Raw genomic sequence first — 19436 nt, forward strand, 5'->3', positions numbered from 1 at the left:
TGTGCCAGAAATGAACCTTAACAAAACATTCCAACGTGATACTACCAAATAAAAGTAATCGAGATCTTTTTTATTTTAGTATTTTATATTAGTATTTATTTTGTAATGCATAAGAAACTGCCCATACTCAAGATTATTCTGAGCACCAAGTTCTCCAAAGCTCTTGCTTATAACACTAACTTGGGAAACATTATTCTTTCGCTCAAGAGTGCATTTTGGGCCTCTTGGGGTGTCACACAACCAACAATAGCAAAAGAAGCTGTTTTTTGCAGGAAAATGACATACTTTAAAATCGATACACCCCCCATGCCAGGGAACAAACAAAAAAAGACACAAACACACAGCACAGTGCTATGTCTTTGTGCAGGCTTTTTTTGTTTGTTACCGAGCATGGGGGGTCTTACAGATTTTAAAGTATGTCATTTTCCTACAAAAAACAGCTTCTTTCGCTAACCCATGACTGCGATTTCCCACAGTCATAGCTTTCTTGATCGTGAGTCACAAGCAAATTCCAAGTTTTGAATATTTGCGCAGCTCTAATCCACACTTGATAGATAAGTTTGTGAACCAGACTCTGGCTAAAAGAAATGAAACAAGCTTATGTCCTCTGCTACTGTCTGTCATTGGTGCACGTTTTGTCCACCACTTAAACATCAATAACTGGAGAGTCAGCTGAAAGAAATGAGGGTGACTTACTTCAGTTAGGTTCTCGTCCATATATTGAGCAAAATACTTGAGCAAGTCAAATTTTTCCTCAAGAAGTCCTGGAATGCTTAAAGGGTCGTATACGCTCATCTTGCCAGCTGCATCGTGATATTCCACACGACTGCAAGTGAAATTTAAGCGAGTAAATTAAAAGTAAGAACAGCTTCCATTTGCAGAGCGAAAATGTTTATTGCCTAAACCAGCATTTTCGAGACTGGGAGTCGTAAGTTAGTGTTGGGATCTGGGACATCACAAATCCTGGGTGATTTTCATGTTCCAAATCCTGTAATTTCCACGAAAAATCCCTGGATTTTTTGGACTTGAAGGGAATACTGAAAACGTACCGCTGGTGCAATCGCGACGCAGAACTGTGGAACAATAATGATGTCTGATCTCTAACATTCGTTTGGAATGACAATTCTTCGCTGCCTGCTAAGCAGCCTAAGAGCGTACACCCTCGATTGCGTGGTGAGCGGGCTTCATCTGTTGATGACACATGTGCTCCATGCATCGCTGCTTTTGAGCGCTTTTAACGTCGTCGTCAAAGTGCTTGTATTGGGCATGCACGCGAACAGCAGCACAATGAAGAATAATAATAAAGAACAGCTGGGGACCAGATTTGTCGATTTACGTAGTTTCTGTGATGAGCAGACCAGCCAAGTAATATATAGCGATTTCCTACAGAAGCTAAGCACTTCATCGAGCATATAGCTTTAGGTGTAGAAAGTAAGGCTTGTTGGTCGGAGCCCGTGTTGAAAACAAAACAAAGACGAAGCTTGTGTCTGCTGCCCGTCTTTGTTTTGCATGCCAAAGATGGACAGAACGTTAAACTGAGGAGGCCAATTGCTTAAAACTGCTACGGTCTCTACAAAAGGGTTCCACAAGCATCTCCTTCAAAACAATGTGAACCACCTAGAGCTTCAAAAGCCATCCAGGTGCATTCTCTTTTTGTTGCTTCCAAGTCTGCATACTACAATTATTCAGTTTTGGGTGTCGCAGTATGGTTTCATCTTTGGTGGGTGCTTCGTAAGGAGACTGAGAATAAAATTAAGCGCGTTATCTTAGCTTTTCCATATAAGTGTCTCATCTTAAAAAGTTTGAAAAATAATCTAATGTAATGTAATGAAGAATGTTTCAACTGACATGTAAAAACAGAGTGTCAAGGAGAGACATACAAAATGCACGCAGGAAATCAGAGTTACTACTCAAATGGTGTGTATGCGGGATGTCTCAGCTTTGTCTTAATCCCGATCCGGATACCAGGATCCGTCCGGAAAAATCCTGAAATCCTGGGAGTGTACAAATTAACCGGGATTCCCAACACTAGTCATGAAAGATTCAGTGTGTGTGTGTGTGGGGGGGGGGGGGTCGTGAAACAGCTCGTGACGCGACGTTGAAAAAAAGGGGGCCAATCTTTAGTGTCAATTTTGTGTATTACTCTTTGTGCACCGAAATCTGAAGGCTTGTGGCATCGTGAAAAGCCAGGGAGAGGATCGTGATCTTATATTTTTTATGGGTAGCAGAGTTTGGGAAGCACTGGCCTAAACAACATAGCGGGCTTTTGAAAGAGCTAATAAAATATGGTGAGATTCAATTAGGTATGGCACCGTTATACCGTTATACCACAGAAACGACACAGCTGTAAAATATAAAGAATGTCAACGACAGTTACCTTTTGTCTGGCGAGAGGTTCAACCTTGAAGTATCATTGAACTGTACACCGACACTATTGTCCGACAGCTGGAATCCAAATCCATATTTGTTAGAGTAGTCTATCCACTTTGTCACAAATGGCACCGTGACATTTTGTAGCAGGGTCGGGTTCTGCGTCGCATCTGAAATAACCAAATAAATTAATTGCGTTTCACTGCAGAGTAACAAAAGACTTACACGATGGCGTTTCCTCGAGACACGCGAGCAGCGTCTTGTGTAAAAACACAGTAGGGCCTGCCTTTTGTGTGGAGCCTGCAATGGAGGAGCACTTTCTTAGCACTCCACGGGGAAATTGTGTTGTCCTCAAAGAGCACAGCTTGGATTCTGACCGTCCTCCCACAGGGTTGATTCATGTTTACCACTCAAGTTATCGAGAATGCTAACTAAACCCGCCAGAAATGCTTCGAAAACAATTTTATTGTCGCCCTGTTATGGAAAAGATGTAAACCACAAAAAGCCCACTGGATGCAAAAAACAAAATATGCTTTCCTTACGTTTGTCTGGGCACAGAACACGACTGAGCGTCATCATGATCCCACTTTTGGTCGAATCTGGCTTGCTCGGTGCTTCGGATGACTGGAAAAAGACATTGGAGAACGCACTTTCTTTTAAATAATAACCTAAAGGGAGCATATTCCCCAAGGAGTGCGTCTTTTGCTGCCACTTTTTTCTTTCTTTTATTTACATTTTATGCACATACAGTACTTTGACTCTGATGTGTTCTGTTCAGCATGTAATTGTACTCTCGCTACGATCATCGTAGGCGCAGCTTGAGAAGCAAAGTGTGTGCCAGCGATGACTCTCTATGGGAACTATGGGAATGGCTCGTTTTGCCTGCACATAAACCATTGTCCAGATATAGGAGAAATGTGAGTAGGTTTAAATCTTTCTTCCTTCTTCTTGGCTGTCTACAAAGTGCTCATGGGACACTAGGACACAATTGAAAAAGTGGGACCTGTTCTGCCTAAATCAGGATATCTGGTCACGAGGCTGCAATAATAATCCTTTACGAGTGTGGACTAAAAGGAGAAAAATACCTTGCTGCTGCTTTCTCTTTTCAGGCACTGGACTTGTAATTTGGATACCAAGTGCGTGACTTTCTTAGTTTCTCGGCAGTCACTGTAACCATGTGCTGGTGTAGACCTGCAGGGAATATAGGATAACGAGTGAAACTGACCTTGAAACGAATTAAAATAGGAATGAGGTATTGTTAACTGCTGCAATGTTGGCATTGAACCAGTTCAAATTATACATTGGTTTCGCGTTATTCACAAATGCGCTTTGGTGAAAATGCAGTTGCCTTTGTGTCGTACTTTCACATCAATATAGCGCAAGTTGCAATGTCATTCATTTCAGTGGTCCAGATGTCCTAGAATTTTCTGCCTCACATCTAAGGACAGACTAGAGCCGGTTAAACTGGCAATTATTTGCACTGGATGCAAGCGCTCAAGTTGGTTCATCCGAATAAAATTGTCTCGCTGTATATGAAACGTTCATAAGTAAATAAGTGCATGGCTCGGCGTGATGCAGCAACAGCAGCAGTACCAGGACGGTGTGGGCAGGTCCCATTGAAAGCTCAAGTGGCGGCTATCGCAATCAGTACAGAAGCCCATAACTTAAAAACCCGAGACTAGGGGACAAACAAATGATAAACACAGACGTTTTTTGTCCCCTAGTCTCGGGTTTTTAAGTTATGGATCTATACCACCAGCTCGCTTGCTACCTCTCTATCCTCTCGTTATAGTACATAAGCAATAAGCATAAAAACCTATATGCCTCCTCTCGCTCCTTCACACATAGACAGCCAATCAAAGCCCTTTTTTTGGCTACCAGCGGCTGCCTGCACCAGCTAAAAAGCGTCCCTAGGTGGTGTGCCAGGGATGACCATCACGAGGCATTTGGAGCTCACTGTTGTCTCACTGCGGATCCCCGGTGCAGATTGATTGCTACAGGATGGTTAGCAGCTGGCTTGGCCAAAAGAAAAGAGTAAAGGTTCTTGGACCGCTTGCATAGGAGATGCCATGCGGTCAACAGCCGGCATACCACAACTGGTAGGCCTTGCCACAACGCAGGTAGCCTCGCAAAATTTGGGACGCTCAAGGTCCAAAATGTCTACCAGACTGTATCAAATGTAAAGAAGATGGGGTTCCTCTTCGCGAGTCCTCATGATGAAATGGCTTCTCAACCCTCGTGCCAGGACTAGCTGCTGACCTGTCCTTAAAGGCCTCATAAAACACTGACAATGTACCACTGTGAATGGACCTTTTTCCCATTCATGTCGTATCCTAGCAGCTTTCCCACAGCACCACCCTCTGTGTGCACCAAAACGAACCCACACGAATAATATCCCAGCAAACAACAGATCTCCTGCAGGATACCCCATCTTAGACAATCCCTGGAATATCCCATAGATATCCATGCAACATCTAGGGGACCAGGATATGGACACTGTTTGAATGTTGCAGGTACATCGCTGCGATGTAACTTGGAAATGTGGGACGTTTATGAACCTTCGTGCTGAATGTTAAAATTTTAATATTAATGTGGGCTTGTTTCCATTTATACATCAGAAGTGATGATGCCACACTGATATGAATGAAAAGTACATATTTATCGCCAGACATATTACACATTTTAATTATTAAAAGTTCATGGTGCTCTCACCCTAAAGGAAAAAAAGAGCAGCCTCCCCTTTTTGGCCCCTCCTTCGCATACATGGACTTGAAGGGAGACCAGAGCATTCAAAATAGCCCCTGCTGCCAAAGTGTCCGAAGCTGTAAAGGTGACCGAGTGATCCAATTCCTCTGTTGCTTGACGAGTGTTACGCACAGATAAACACTTTGCACGGCCAGCAGAATGTGAAGGATAGAAATTTGTTTCCCCATGTCTATAATTAAGATCCACAGAAGTTTTTGTTGCTCTCAGCACAAGAAAAGAGTTGCTGTCGGAACAACATACCAAACATCACATGTTCATCTGTATATCTGCAGGCAACGTCCTTGCAACATCCTTCTGGCGGTCAATGAGGTGTGCTCGATCTCCCACAGATATCCCTAAGATCTGTCAGTTGCTTCCTTTCAAACATCGAAAGCATGATATCCTGTGGACGTAGCTGGGACATCCACCATAACCAAACACAAATGCCATTTTGAGGCGTCCCACAGATATTGCAGACAATCTGTCCTGTCCAGATATTTAGGAAGCTCACGACCTTGCACGGATGTCCTAGGGATATTAGTGGTTTACTGGGATAGAGGATCAAAACAGATTCTGGGCGTGGAGTAGTGCCGACGAGTTAGCAGTGTCATTCCCATCCAGCGCCATCTACTGAAAATTGAGATAACCTCGTCCGGCGCACCCAAGGTCATCTGTGCCACAGCGCATGTGCATAAGCATTTGTGAAAAAGGTCCCTCGAGTTTGAGGTAACCCCCAATATTTCTGTTTTGCTTTTTGCTGCAGCACTTGCGAGGGGCCTCTTGGAAAGAGACTATCCCCCTCACCGTGTGACTTGTGCTGCACAAGCGGGAGCTGAGAAGAAGAAAAAAAGGAGTTGACAACGTCACACAAGGGTCATGGTGACCGTCTGCTTTCTCTGATTGTTTTTGCGAATTTGACTGCACAGTGACAACACATTACAGAGCAAAAATATTTTCATGGTGACTCCTGACTTAATGAATGAACTTTGGTTTTTCGAGCCGCATTAAATGTCGCCTCATTGCTCCTTTAAGGGCTCTTCTGCTGCAGAAAATCTCCAATTCTGTGGAAAGGAATCCTACGTAGAATTCTTCTTCACCATACAAACTTGCTCCTTTGCGTCCTTGTTTCCCAAACTAGCAACAATTGCGTGCCAAAGGTGCTGGTCGGGAATAAAATCTCAGACAGTCGCTTTAAATCAAGCTTAAAGAGCTGCAAAAATGGCGTACACACCTGACTGCTCTTGGTGAATGTGCACTTTTTGGATCTTCAGGTACAGTTGAGGGAAATCTTGGTGGAGTGTAACAGCACGATGGAGACAGCTCTGTGAGAACCAGTGGTTGACTGAAGAATTGGTGTTGGAGGATTTGGGTGACTGTAGGTCGCTCTGAGGGATCAGAACGAAGCATAGATGAAATGAGGTCCCTCGCTGTTGCACTCACTTGTGCTGGGATCGAGTACAGGTTCTGAGTGATGCGCTGGTAGGTTTCGCCCAGTGTTGCTGTCTCGAATGGAGGTGTGCCCACTAGCATGGCATACCTGAAACACATTTTTTTTAGCAAGCTGCGCAATATTGTGGCCTCATTCTAAAACAGATTAATCTCGTGTCAAGTGGGAAAATGTGTAGCAACAAGTTTCCATGGCAAATGATGTACGGTCAAATATTCCATTCGGTTATCAGACCAAATAGCGTTATTTCAAAACATTCCATGCTTTTTTCCAATACTCAGTTCAAATACAGTGCAATTTCTTTAAACGGAACCTCAAGGGACCTGGAAAATCTCTTCTGTTTATCGGGAGTTCCATTACTGCATCAAAGACAAGGAATACACGCACAATTTTCAACTTTATTCTAGTCCTCATTGCGATGTTCAACCTTTACATGAACATTGGGGTATTCTGACTTTGGGCACTTTATCCACAGTAGCAAGCATTTCTCAAGCCGAGTCCAAGTGTGTTTCTTTGCAGTCCAAATTATCAAGCACTAAAGGCATCACGCAGCCTGTCCTTTTTGCTATCTCTCACTTCATTGGAAGTGCCATTTTTGTGTAGCAACTCTCAAAATTGTTGATAACTTCCATCTTGCTTTAAAGATCAAGAGCATTATGCTGTTGGAAATGGCATTTACTACTGTTAACATGGCCGTACAAGGAAACAAGCTGCGATGCATGTAACTATGATGCTTTCAAATGTTTGTTTACCCAGTGGTGTAAAAATTTTCCTTCCCTTTAACGGGAAAATTTTTGCAATGCATAAATACGAATCCAAACAACCTTGCGGCTGTTGTTCCACTAAAGCAGTAAATCCGTTTAAGAGATTTCCGTTTAGTGAGATTCATTTTCGTGTTATGGTACTTTCTTGGTGGTACAAGAACTTTCATTCAACACGTCACTCTTCAGTACACCAGTCTCTCCCTTTTTCTATAGATATACATATGCAGGATGACAGACACTACTTACATAATGCAACCCATAGCCCAGATGTCAGCAGCAAAGCCATGCCCTTGCATCTTGAGCACCTCAGGTGCAATGTAGTTGGGTGTCCCACACACGGCACTAGGAGGTAACCATCTCTTTAAACGTCAAACATTCCAAAAGCTACGATATTAGCTGCAAATCAAGCTTGTTGGTTCTAATTCATGATTCACTGCAGTCTTTAAAACCTACAATGGATCAAAACAAAGCACTGAAAGAACTGCTTTCAATACTTTGTGTTGGTGTTCACCTCTTGTTGTTGTTGTTGCAGTCCTAACGCTACTGAAAGGTCTTGGCCACTTTTAATTAAAATAAATAACTAGAATTGCTCGAGGCTTTAGCAATCCGCGCTGCTTTCTTAGACTATCTTTCTCATATTGTTTCCAGACCACAGTATTGCTCAGCGGTATGGAATTGTATTAGTGCGGTTCTCTCCTCTCATACAGAAAGTGTACAATGCAGATTTATTCGCGTATATTTTGACCGTTACTTTGGGGGACTGTATAAATGTACGAAACCTTGAATGAGAGACGTAAGACCTTCCATTTATTTTCAAAAGGATCATTGAACTGTCCACGTTTGGTTGAATCCCTCGCGTTTTATGTAAGATGCTTGAAACACCCATTGATTATTCAAGTATCTCACAGTTCCTGCCTTAATCCTACGAACCGGATACAATCAGTTGGCTGAGAGGTATGTACAGTCACCGATCGATTATTCGGTCGCCCGAGCGGTCGCCAGCTCATCACTCGCACATGACGCGATACGAAGGTCGAGGAAACCAAATATGTATAGAAATTGACTGAAGAAAATAGTCCTGTGGTGGCGCTTCGCGAAGCCGAGCACGTGCTGTCCACCCGCGGAGTAAAGCGAGCTTCGCCTGAAGCACGGAGGCGTTAGGTGAAGCCGACTTACGGAACGCCTCCACTTGCCGTAAGGGCAACCTCCATGGGAGCGCATTTTTTCAACCAAGTTCGCGCGGCAGACTGCCACGTGCGTTCCGCCGCCAGTTGTTCGCCGGCACCAGCTCCATGGAGCGAAAAACCAGCGGACGGCGTCGGGAAGTCATGCTGTGATGTCACTGTTGCCAGGGTATAAGGTGAAAGCTTAGTGAAATCAGTTGCTCGAAAAAGTGCATTTAATGTCACAAATTTTGCAACTAAATCCAACAACTGTCTGAAAAGATGCGCCCAGTAACGTACCGAAAGGCATATTCACTACTGCGAAAGGAAAACATGTTTCTTGGCAGAGAATGCCTCACGTTCTAACGATACAGTTGGCGAAACAGCGAGCAGACGACAGCATCCAGTTGCAAGAAGAGGACGATGACGATGATTCACGAGAGCAGACGACCACGTGCAGGCGATCTGGCGTACTTTGATTGGTTCATCTGCAGTTGACGCTTCCGGAATCGCGGACCACCACCACCATCGCGGACGCTCACATTTTTGACGCGTCGCCCAGGGCGTCTGACGCTGAGCGAAGTTCGCAGCTTTGAGATTGCTTCTACCACGGGAGTGCCAGGAAAGACGCGAGTCTGAACCAATCAGCGCGCTCCGCGAGCGAGAATGCTGGGACGGGAGCACAGCGGAGTAGACAGCAAACATGACGTAATTCTAATCAATAGTCTAAGGTAGCGCTAAATGCCGTACGGCAGCAAACGCAAGAGGAGCGGAAACGCAAATATGAAGACCGCATCACAGCAGCTGCTGAAAGAAGACGAAGAAGTATTAGTTTGTCGACTGTGTTGAGACATGTGTCGTCGTCTGCTCCTCGAAGCGGGCGTCGCTTTACAGGTTGCTGTATAAAACGCAATAAATACGTATTTGACAATTGTTATTGTTATTTACGTATTATACGTGTGGAGCTTGAGTATAGCTCGAAGAATGAAACGAATCAGTTTTTGTAGCGGAGTACGCCGGCGTTCGGAACACAGTGTGAACGAAATGGTCGCGAATGAGCGTTCGCGGCTTTCGATAATGTAGTGTGCATTCGTCAAACTCGGAACTAATGAAGAAGGTAAATGGAAGCAGAAGTCGATGTTATCAGGCAGAGATGGAAGATAAGAGAGACTTTTTCCGCCAAATTAGTGCTTAATAAAGTGTTTTGAAGCGAAATTCGTTTTTTCGGACTGCTCGATTATTCGGATTTCTGCGCAATCCCCGCAGAGTCCGAAAGATCGGACGGCGTATATAGCGTATGTAACGCTGCTGTACGACTCGTGTAATAGTTTTAAAGGAGGTACAAAAACTCAATTTTGGGTCAAATAACAGTGTGTGCATGAGATATAGGGGGTACGACATTTCGTATTTCCATCTTTCCTGTTGTGCTGTCTGTTAAAAGTAACACGTTTGAATGAAAATTATCCATGTTACAGCTCCATTCAACAGGTAATCAACATTATAGACGATGTTATCTATTAAAAACATACTATTTGACAGAAAAGGTTGTCAGGAATGTCATTTTGGCATTGTTGTAGACGTGAGGAATCAATGTTTCGGAATCAAGAATGAAATCCCCACCTTCCTCAATGTATGTCGTCAACGAGTGGTTAAATTTGGGGAAACCTACTGGGAAAAAGAGTAAGCGCCTTCGTGGTTCCGTCTTTGTGATATCGTACTGTCATAAATTCAGGAATTTGCCCCAGCATTTCTGCTCTGCGATGTAGGACGATTGCGCAGGGGATACAGCACCTCAACGCGAATATTCTAATGAATTTTCGCTCAAAATAAGCTTTTCTACTTGAATTTTTTATGCACCGAGGAGAGGACTTATCTGCGTCTTATTCGGCATGCCACTGGAAGATTGGTTGAGAAGATTCCCCACTGTCTTAACCCCACCAGGCCTCTCATGATTAAAAATTACGCGAGCTTGATCACGCTGGCCGGGTAACCCAGAATGTGTCTAGCCTATCGTAGAGCGTAATCAAGCTTTGTCGATAGCATGATACGTCGTTGTGGCAGTAGCTGAAGGATAAAGTATCCCCCTGACACCCTCAAGGTCCATGGTTCGAAGCCCATCGTTTTTCCGCGTGACGGTCGAACGTGACGTGATGAAAACTATAGCGTATAAACACACTCCCGGATAGATGTGTGGCCATCAACCTGTAGTATGGGACTCATCGCACATGGCCGACATTCATTGGGTATGAGTTTGACAAAGCTTTACCCAAGTGGCAGGCAACAGCAGTGAGTGGCCATATTCAAGTTTAGGCTATTGTCAACATAACAAACCATCTTCTACAATATTGCCTATATATATGATAATCTATTGATGTCAGCATGCGTACCCCTAACACAGGCGTATTACACATGCCTGCAAGCATGCTTCTACCACACGTTACGAACCGGCAACCTGAATCTTATTTTTCAATTCTGGTTTCAGTTTATGGGTGACCAGATTTTCCAGTTATGCACCGGTTATGGTTGCAAGCAGTTTTTGGGTCGGTTCTGGTTTCACAATGAGGCAAAGCACTCAATTCATGCCAGAGACAAAGTGGCTTACTATTTTTTTGGTCCATCCGGAGATATACGGGTAGCTAGGCCAAAATCTGCTATCTTGAGTTGCATATCCTCGGACAGTAACATGTTCCCCAGCTTGAGGTCCCTGTGAACGATCCCTTGGGAGTGGATGTGCTCAACTCCTTCGGCCAATTGTTGCATGAAATAACGGGTCTCAGGTTCTGTCAGTGTGTTCCTCTGTTTCAGCACGTGCACGAGGGACTGCGACAAACATTAATTAAGCACACTTTAATCGGCCAACGTACGCTTAAGGTAACAGATAAGACTTTATGACTTTGGAACTCAACGACAAACATAGAGAGCACAATTTTAGCCACCAAGCCAACGTGACACTGGTAAGAGCCCTGGACCGGTAATCCAGAAGATGTGGGTTCAGCTGGCTAACCTTTCCGGTGCCATCCCTTACTTTGGGGACACCCCTAGTGTGTCATTGTATGTATGGACAGGAGAGAATGAAAGTTTCTCGTGAGTTTACGGCATTTTGGTGCAGTCTCAATGAACGAGAGATATTTATGTGGAAAATCTCTCATTTCTAATGCCACACCGTGTACACGATGCAAGATATAACCGCTCTCATGTCAATGCCCAGTGTTTCAGGTATTCACCTCAAACTGTGCTACTGTGCTGATAATAAAGGGTTCCTAAATTCAGCAGCACAAAATTATTTCACGTTTTCTGCCATCCTTTCTCGATTTGTTCAGGGTCCAGAGCCAACCACCTGGTTCTCTTTGCAAAACTGCAATATTCCTACTTTGCATGGCAATGCCTACCAGAGGCTCTTTGGGTTTTTAGAATGGTTTTGGTTTTATTGGACAGTGGTAATCTGATTTTAAACGTGAGATGTAATCATTCGAGGAATTTTTCTTTTTTCTGTTTACATCGCGGAGGAGGAGAACGAAGAGAAAAGCAAAGTACCTTCCTGGAGCAGCATTCCAAGATGATGTAGACGTTATCGACATCGCCAAAGAAGTCGTGAAACCTAACGATATTCTTGTGCGCTAGAGGGCGATGAAGATCGATTTCGCGGTCGATCTGGAAACAGAAACGCAGGACCGATGACGTCATGCCATCGGCGACACACAGAATAATCATCAGCTCTAAAACTGAAAGAACATTTAATAGGGAAATAAATCGTGTCCAACGAAAGATTTCTAAGGCTTATCTAGGGTAAAAGCCAACACACGAAATAACTTGAAGGAATACCCTGGCACAAGGAACGACTTTTTCGTTCATTGTCTCAGAATAATCTTTCATCGCCATTCAGTATTAGGGAGGGTCACAAACTTGTTGAAACCAAGTTCGTTCAGTCGGATGCAGTTCCGTATCGGGACCACTGTCTTTTTTATAAAGAGAAACAATAAAAACAATAATCAAACGTTTTTACTTAAAAGGGGAACTATAATTAGGAATGAAATTAAACAGGAATGACCCCGTCTATTGCGTGAAACGCATAAAAATCAAATTTTATCCCCGGTTTCTTGAAGGCGATCCGCCATCTTTACTGAGGACCTTCTGATCTAACCGGTGGCACAGTCTCACCGCAATGCATATAGTAAAGGAAGTTCTAGTCTACAGAATTTTACAATTATTACATTTTTAGATTCAGTATATGACCTTCTTTCACTCCTATGCAATACTTACCTTCCAAACGCTTTCCTAATTTTTAAAAACGAGTGGTCCCGATAAGGATCTACATGTTTTTATGTGGCCCGGCCCAATGGCCCAGTGCATAGAGCCCGGCCCGGCGACTCAGCGGGTAGATTCCGGCATAGTGTTTCCAGCCGTGACGTTTCCGCGTTTCAAGCGCTTATCACACAAATTTAGAAAAACAGAAGACACGGCCACAAACATACAAGAACTGTCGGTTTAACACCACAACAGCACGAGACCAAATTAAATCCAGGACGCGTTATCGTTACACTACCAAGGTTTTGTGGATGAAGACATTACCCCTCTCACCAAGCTTTGCGAGTCAGGAGCAGAGGTGGCCACCCTCACGAGGACGTGCGAGGGTGAAGGTTTCCTCACCCTCACCTCACGATATTTGAGGTGAGGTGAGAAAAACTATGGGAAATTTTTTTGAGGTGAGGCGAGGAAAGATATATGAACGTGCACTTTATGAAAACTTTCCCCGCGCGTACACGCGATATCTTTCCTTCTTTCCGCAGCTTCTGTCTCTCACCTGGGCGGGGACTGCCCTCCTCTCTCGCCGCTGATCTGACGCAGACTTTGTGCGTCATTCGCATACCCGCAACTGAACCTCAATTTACGCGCAGCTTTTACGAGTATAACAATCGTTCCACGAAGCGTTTTCTATGATTGACTAGGCCAAATCCTCCAGCAAGAAGAAAAAAAAAAAAAAAGGAATAACGTTACATTGGCTGAGCAATTTCATGAGTTCAATTTCGAAAATGTATTTCAATGGCAAATTGATGAAACTATTTGTATTTGGTGACAAACTAAATGTCCAGAAGAAAGTTGTTTACCCCATATTTTTCCGTTAAGCCGTTTTCTTATAATGGTCCAATGACACGTTTCGTGCCGCACCCTGTATGCACTCACGCTTGAGGCATTTACATTGGCAGTCACTCAAAGCCAACGCGCATCGAATACACAATCTTCACATCGAATACACAAATAGCTTTAAAAAAATAAGGTGAGGTGAGGTGAGGTGAGGAAAAGTCTAAAAAATTCATTTGAGGTCAGGTGAGGAAAATTTTTCAAAACACTTTTTGGTGAGGTGAGGAAAATTTCGAAAAACATTTTTGAGGTGAGGTGAGGAAAAATTTTCTCCCAGAAAATTGAGGTGAGGGCGAGGCTAGTGAGGACAAACGCCCACCTCTGGTCAGGAGCAATGTAAAGTGGCTTTGAGAATGTTACAGAGTGTCGAATCATACGCACAATACAGTGTCCCTTGCTTGTTTTTGCAAACACCGTACTATGCACAGGAATGATGTTGATATCAAGTAATGCTCCTCCATTGACCCGGTCGAGCCTGACTCTCGGAAACATGTTTGACGGCCCGGGCCTGTGCAGGGCAATCAGTCAAGTATGAGAGGAAAAGTTGTCTTGTTGTCCGAGCCTGTGTGACGTCTGCCGCTCGAGTATAAACCGTGGTATAAACATTGGGACGGCAGTCATCTCGTAGCACGTTCTTAACGCCGGTCCCAAGGATTGTTTCAGAGTCGGGACATCGAGGACCCCAGAGTGGACACTCGCTCAGATGTTTGCTGAAATGTTGCCCACCTGCCTTATTGGCAACTGCGATCAATGAGGCACAGACCTTACGACAAAAGTGAAGTGGATAGAGCTTTCACGAGCGCTTCCATCAAATGGGCAACCTCCTCGTACAAAGGAACCATTTTAAAGCTTTTCATACTTTTAATCATTCGACAAAGCAGCTCTTTACGATGACGCGAGGACGTCACAGTTGCGCTCTTTCGAGAGTCGGCAGCGCGGCCGACAATTTCACAGTTGGCGATTTATCCAAAATATGGACTCTTGTTTTTTTTGTTTGTTTTTTTTCGGCGAGGGTAACGGGCGTATTTTCGTTACAGTTTCCATTTTCATTTCCGATAGCAGCCTTTCAATTTCGTTTCCGGTAATGGAACTTCGGATGCTTCGGTATACCTTGCACGATTAAAAGAGAGAGATTCTCTAGGAAGAGTGTCGTGCTGAAACTCCGGCAATCTGAGATGGGAGTGACCAACACTGTATTCATAGGTAGACGGCCATTATCTATAATTTTCAATTAACGAGTGTAGATCCTATATTCGTAGATTTAGGCGAATCCAGGTTCAACTCCCCGTTATTCAGATATGATTCTTCGTTGAGGCTCGTACACTCGTGGTCCGATTTTTCCCACGCAACGGGAATCGCACAAAAGTACCAATAATGGAGCTGTCCGAAAACGCTTCAAAAGTAAACCGGAAAAAAGTTGTGGACGCTTTCTTGATGGGCAGTCTTCCGCCTGATAACACCGGCTTCATTTTTCCGAAGCGACATTTCGTCACTGTATACGGACGAAAGCACCGCAATCGCCTTCATTAGTTCCGGGTCTGATGGCTGCGCTGGGAGACGGCAAGTCGTCGATATCCCGAACACGGTGAAGGAACAAATTTCGGGACAACTTCTGGCAACACCATTCCGCAACTCGGCTTCACCTAACGCTTGCCTGCCTGTAGGTGAAACTCGCTTTACGACACTGTCGGTCGCGGGTGGACAGCACGTGCTGGGCCTTCGCGAACTTCGGCAGTGTTTCTGCGCTCCGGGAGTATGGCGGGATTATGGAACCATAATCCAGTATCAGATAAATCCCCATAAATAGTCGTCGGCAGTAGGATCTCAATCGTACGAATCTCCTGAAGCCTATCAAGAAAGGTCGAAAATCATAACGCCCAACTATCATCAAACCGAAAGACAAAAGGCCGAAAAATTATAACGCCGAACTGTCAGAAGGTCGAAAGCTAAAAGGTCGAAAAATCACGAGGCCGAGCAATCTGAAGACCGAAGGTCAAAAGACAGAAGACCTAGAGTGAGCACCCCACCACAGAAGAGGATTGTTCTTTTATTAGAAATCAAATAATTGGACTGCATAGCATTTGGTGCTCGGAAATAAACTGGCTAAAGTGAGAGAGAAAGAAGCAGTAATTTTTAACATGTTTACTACAAAAAGAAGGTGCCTGGTGGGTGAATGACTTTTATCGCCCACTCAATGAATGTTTCTTTACATTTCGTGGCTCGAACGTAATTGCCACCGTGTGCAATAAACACATACAATAACACAGTGGTTCACATGTAACCTTTCTTTTTTTTTTTTTTTACTTTGCATTAGACCCTTTTTGCGTTTCGTTTTCACAAGAAGGGCCAGCCCGTTCAGCCAGTGGTAGGATTGGAACCTCCCAGTCTCCAGCACGACCATAATCTCGTAAAGTATTCTGAGTACTACGCGAGAGAACCAGCTTCATGGCCGACCTTTCTGAGCTGAATGTATCGAAGCCAGACACAGGGAAGCCGGTGAACCAAGTCCACTCAAGATGAAGCCGAACACGGACACCAACCAGCTCAAACCAGAAAACAAGTACGTACTGTGGGACGCTGCAGCTGACTTCGGGAAAGACCTAAACGTGACAACGCCGTCAATAGGTCTTCTCCGAGTAATTACATGTTCAGCCACGGCTGCCATGTTTTGGGGTACACGCAATTGGTGTCAAGGTTGCGCAAACGTCCGACACTTGACAACGCTTTCCCACGCGACGTCCGAAACACGTCCTCGTGCCAAACAGTGCGTTTTCCATTCGTCACTGAGACAGTTCCTTCAACTTTATTTGAATGATGAAGATTGGGGAGTTTCCCCGCCAGGGGCGATACGCAACCTCGTTGCTGGCAGTGAAATACAATAATGGGTCGCAGAAAGTAGTTTATCCAGAATCGGGGTCATTATTACACTTACGTTGTAACAGCTCAACCTATCATTACCAACATATGTCATTGCAGCTGAAATAGCGAGGGCGCCCCGGTGGGGGGTGAACACGTCAAAAAGTTACGGGGTGTAAGGGGGTCTGGATAAATCACCGCCCTCATCCATAAACTTGCCTATGTTTCTCTATTAAAAGTGTGAAATTGTTGTAGAAACTGTGTGCAAGTTAGTCTCAGGATGAGCATTTTTCCAATTTCTCAGCTCGGCAGGATAGCAATCTCATATAGGATCTTACCTTTTCCTTCTGGTGGGGTCGATTGAGCCTCGAGCGAGGAATGATTTTTCCCGCATAAACCCGGTTCGTCGTCAAGTCGGTCAACTCGTGGACGCGTGCGAAGCCACCCTGAAAAATAAAAAAGAGGCCCTGTAGCTACTGGACACTCTTCTCGATAGCTTTCCGACCACTGTTCCCAATGAGAGAAGAAATGTTGCGTTTGCACGAAATTGAAAATTGCACGTCCGAATAATTACTTATCCAGCAGATGGCTGCAGTCACATCTGATGCCCTTACACGAAGGAAGCTCAAAAAACTAGGACGGAGAACTAGGAACGACACGTCCATGTTAGGCAGCACGTGTGAAGCTCAACACAATCTGCTCTTCGAATGACTATACAGCCAACACACGAGCTTCAGAAGGCCAGAAACGAGGGCCAATGTATTTTCCCCACAGTATCCTTATCTCTCTCACTCTCTCTGTTGTTTTTCAAGTAGTTCATCTAGAACGAATGGCAAAAATACGTAGCGTAAATAGGTAGATCGCTTCAGCGCTCCTGAACAATTGTTTCTCGGCAACTATACATTTTTCTCCAATTGGTTTTTCACTTTTTCGATGATCCATTTGGAAGGGCAGCTTACTTATTTCCCTCGGAGTGCCGGTTGGTGTTTTCCAGTAAGGAATTTTATACGCACCGTGCGGCTATGCATATATATGTATATATATCCCAGGGCCGACGAGCCGCAAACACGGCGAAACACGTGTCCTCTGGTGCTGTCGCATCGTTCAATGAGTATCTGTTTCTCTACGTGCAGCCATAGAAGCCATCTTAACTGTAAGTTTGAATTTCAAACACGTCTAGCATTATTTACCTATTTTTTTAATGGCTTTTCCCCCCTCTTTATATATATATATATTGCAGCACATATACAGGGTGTTTCCTTTTATCTGCAACAAATTTTCATAAAAAGGGGAGCTGCTTTTACATTCGCCACTGGATTACTCGACGGCGCAGTTAGGGGACTAATGAACAGTAACGGGGACTCAACGTTTTGATTATTGGCTTCAGGGAGCACATTGCAATTGTCCACTGACGAAGCACGGAAGTAACTGCACCTGAAGCGATATCTGCGCCCTCACTTAGCGCCACACCATCTTTTTCTTTTTTGCTCGCAAAGAGCATTGTGCATGACCGCTACATATCAGCGCTTATCGTACCGAGGAAGGGCAAGAGCTGCGTCCGGCAGGATGAAATGACCGGCAAACGACGGCGAACACATGGGGGAACGAAAGGAAGGGAAAACATACCGCGATAAGGGTATGACGGTAAGTGACGTCATCGTCGCTCTTTCTGTTTCCAGCGGACGGCCAAGGTGAAGTGTATAGCGATTACTTTAGTGCTTCATCAGTGGCAATGTGCTCCCTAAAGTCAATTAACAAGTTGATTGAAATGTCTCCGTCAATTAGTCCCCTAATTGTGAAAAAAAAAACTGGTTTCGTAGTAGCAGCCCCGTCGAGTAATCCAATGACAAAAGTCCACTTTTTACGAAAATGTGTCTCAGATAAAAGGCGTATATACAGCGCATGCGCTTTCCCTTGTCCCTCTCATATATATAAATCCCGTCTGAAGGCAGCGTCGACCCCCTTCGTGTAAGCTCTTCAACTACGGTCGCACCTATATGCTGTTGGAAGCAACATAAACGACTCGTTGCATGATACCTGTACATAGAACTAGAAAATGCTTTTAACGCCGGGCAGGTGACCATCCCTATGACGATATGGATAGGAAAGAACCAATCAGATGGTATCAGCAGTTTTGTCAAAAGCGAATCAGTTGGAAAAAGCGACGTCTTCCACGAGCCGTTCTTTTCTCTCGCGTAAAGTTGAAGAAAGTTGCCGGCACTAACGCCATTTAAAAATAAAAGATGAAAGGTCTCGGTTGTCTCGTGCCGTGCACCACCACCGGTAAGTGGTGTCGACGCCAACTGGCGCACACGTTGAATGCAATACGGAAAAAAAAAAGAAAGGTAAAAGTCATTCTTGGGAGCCACCCTCCATCGATAAATGATCTCTTCATGGTCCCTTTAATGAAACACGCTTCAAGCAGGACTTTCGATATCTGGTCAACGAGGAATAAAATGGCTTCACAGGAACGTCTCCTCCACCGTAATCGCCTATATTTTTTACCTCGAAGCAAAACGCTTAAATAATTCTTGGAAGCGAATTAGATAGAAAGATCGTTTTTAATGGAATCGTGTTTCACCTTTATGGTTCACGTACGCTTGAGCGTTGTTTTGGGGGACCGCTCATTTTCTACAGTAGCTCATATCAGAGAGTGCCCGTCACGCTTGCGTGAAATTTGTGGCCAAGTTGAGTTGGTAGTAAAAATCCAAGCAGCCGTAAAGCGCACGTACTTGGCAGAAAAGTCCGTACATATTTTGCAGTCTGCCTCACAAAACGAACACGCAGCACATAGTATACTCCAAACATAATTCATTTTACATAATCGGAAAAAAATTTCGATCGGTTAACGGAGTAACTGAACCGAAAAATCCCAAACCGAGAAAAGGGGCCTGATAGGATTGTCCACACACGCATTTCCCGTTTCTTACCTTCCTGTAGCGCGCCAATAAA

At 44.4% G+C, this 19436-nt stretch overlaps 1 protein-coding gene across 1 annotated transcript in view; it reads right to left on the minus strand.

Moving 5' to 3' along the window:
- LOC135390572 (serine/threonine-protein kinase PLK1-like) overlaps positions 1-19436 on the minus strand; it is a 33241-nt gene that overhangs the window by 2175 nt on the left and 11630 nt on the right. Inside the window, exons 2-11 of the mRNA XM_064620308.1 lie at positions 16823-16930; positions 12024-12140; positions 11092-11309; positions 7573-7668; positions 6347-6652; positions 3456-3561; positions 2913-2994; positions 2596-2670; positions 2378-2540; positions 697-826 (exon numbers count right to left, since the gene is read on the minus strand). Coding sequence (XP_064476378.1) covers positions 697-826; positions 2378-2540; positions 2596-2670; positions 2913-2994; positions 3456-3561; positions 6347-6652; positions 7573-7668; positions 11092-11309; positions 12024-12140; positions 16823-16930 — 1401 coding nt within the window. The remainder of the gene's footprint in view (positions 1-696; positions 827-2377; positions 2541-2595; positions 2671-2912; positions 2995-3455; positions 3562-6346; positions 6653-7572; positions 7669-11091; positions 11310-12023; positions 12141-16822; positions 16931-19436) is intronic.

This window comes from Ornithodoros turicata, chromosome 4 (assembly GCF_037126465.1).
Source record: "Ornithodoros turicata isolate Travis chromosome 4, ASM3712646v1, whole genome shotgun sequence".
Taxonomy (NCBI): domain Eukaryota; kingdom Metazoa; phylum Arthropoda; class Arachnida; order Ixodida; family Argasidae; genus Ornithodoros; species Ornithodoros turicata.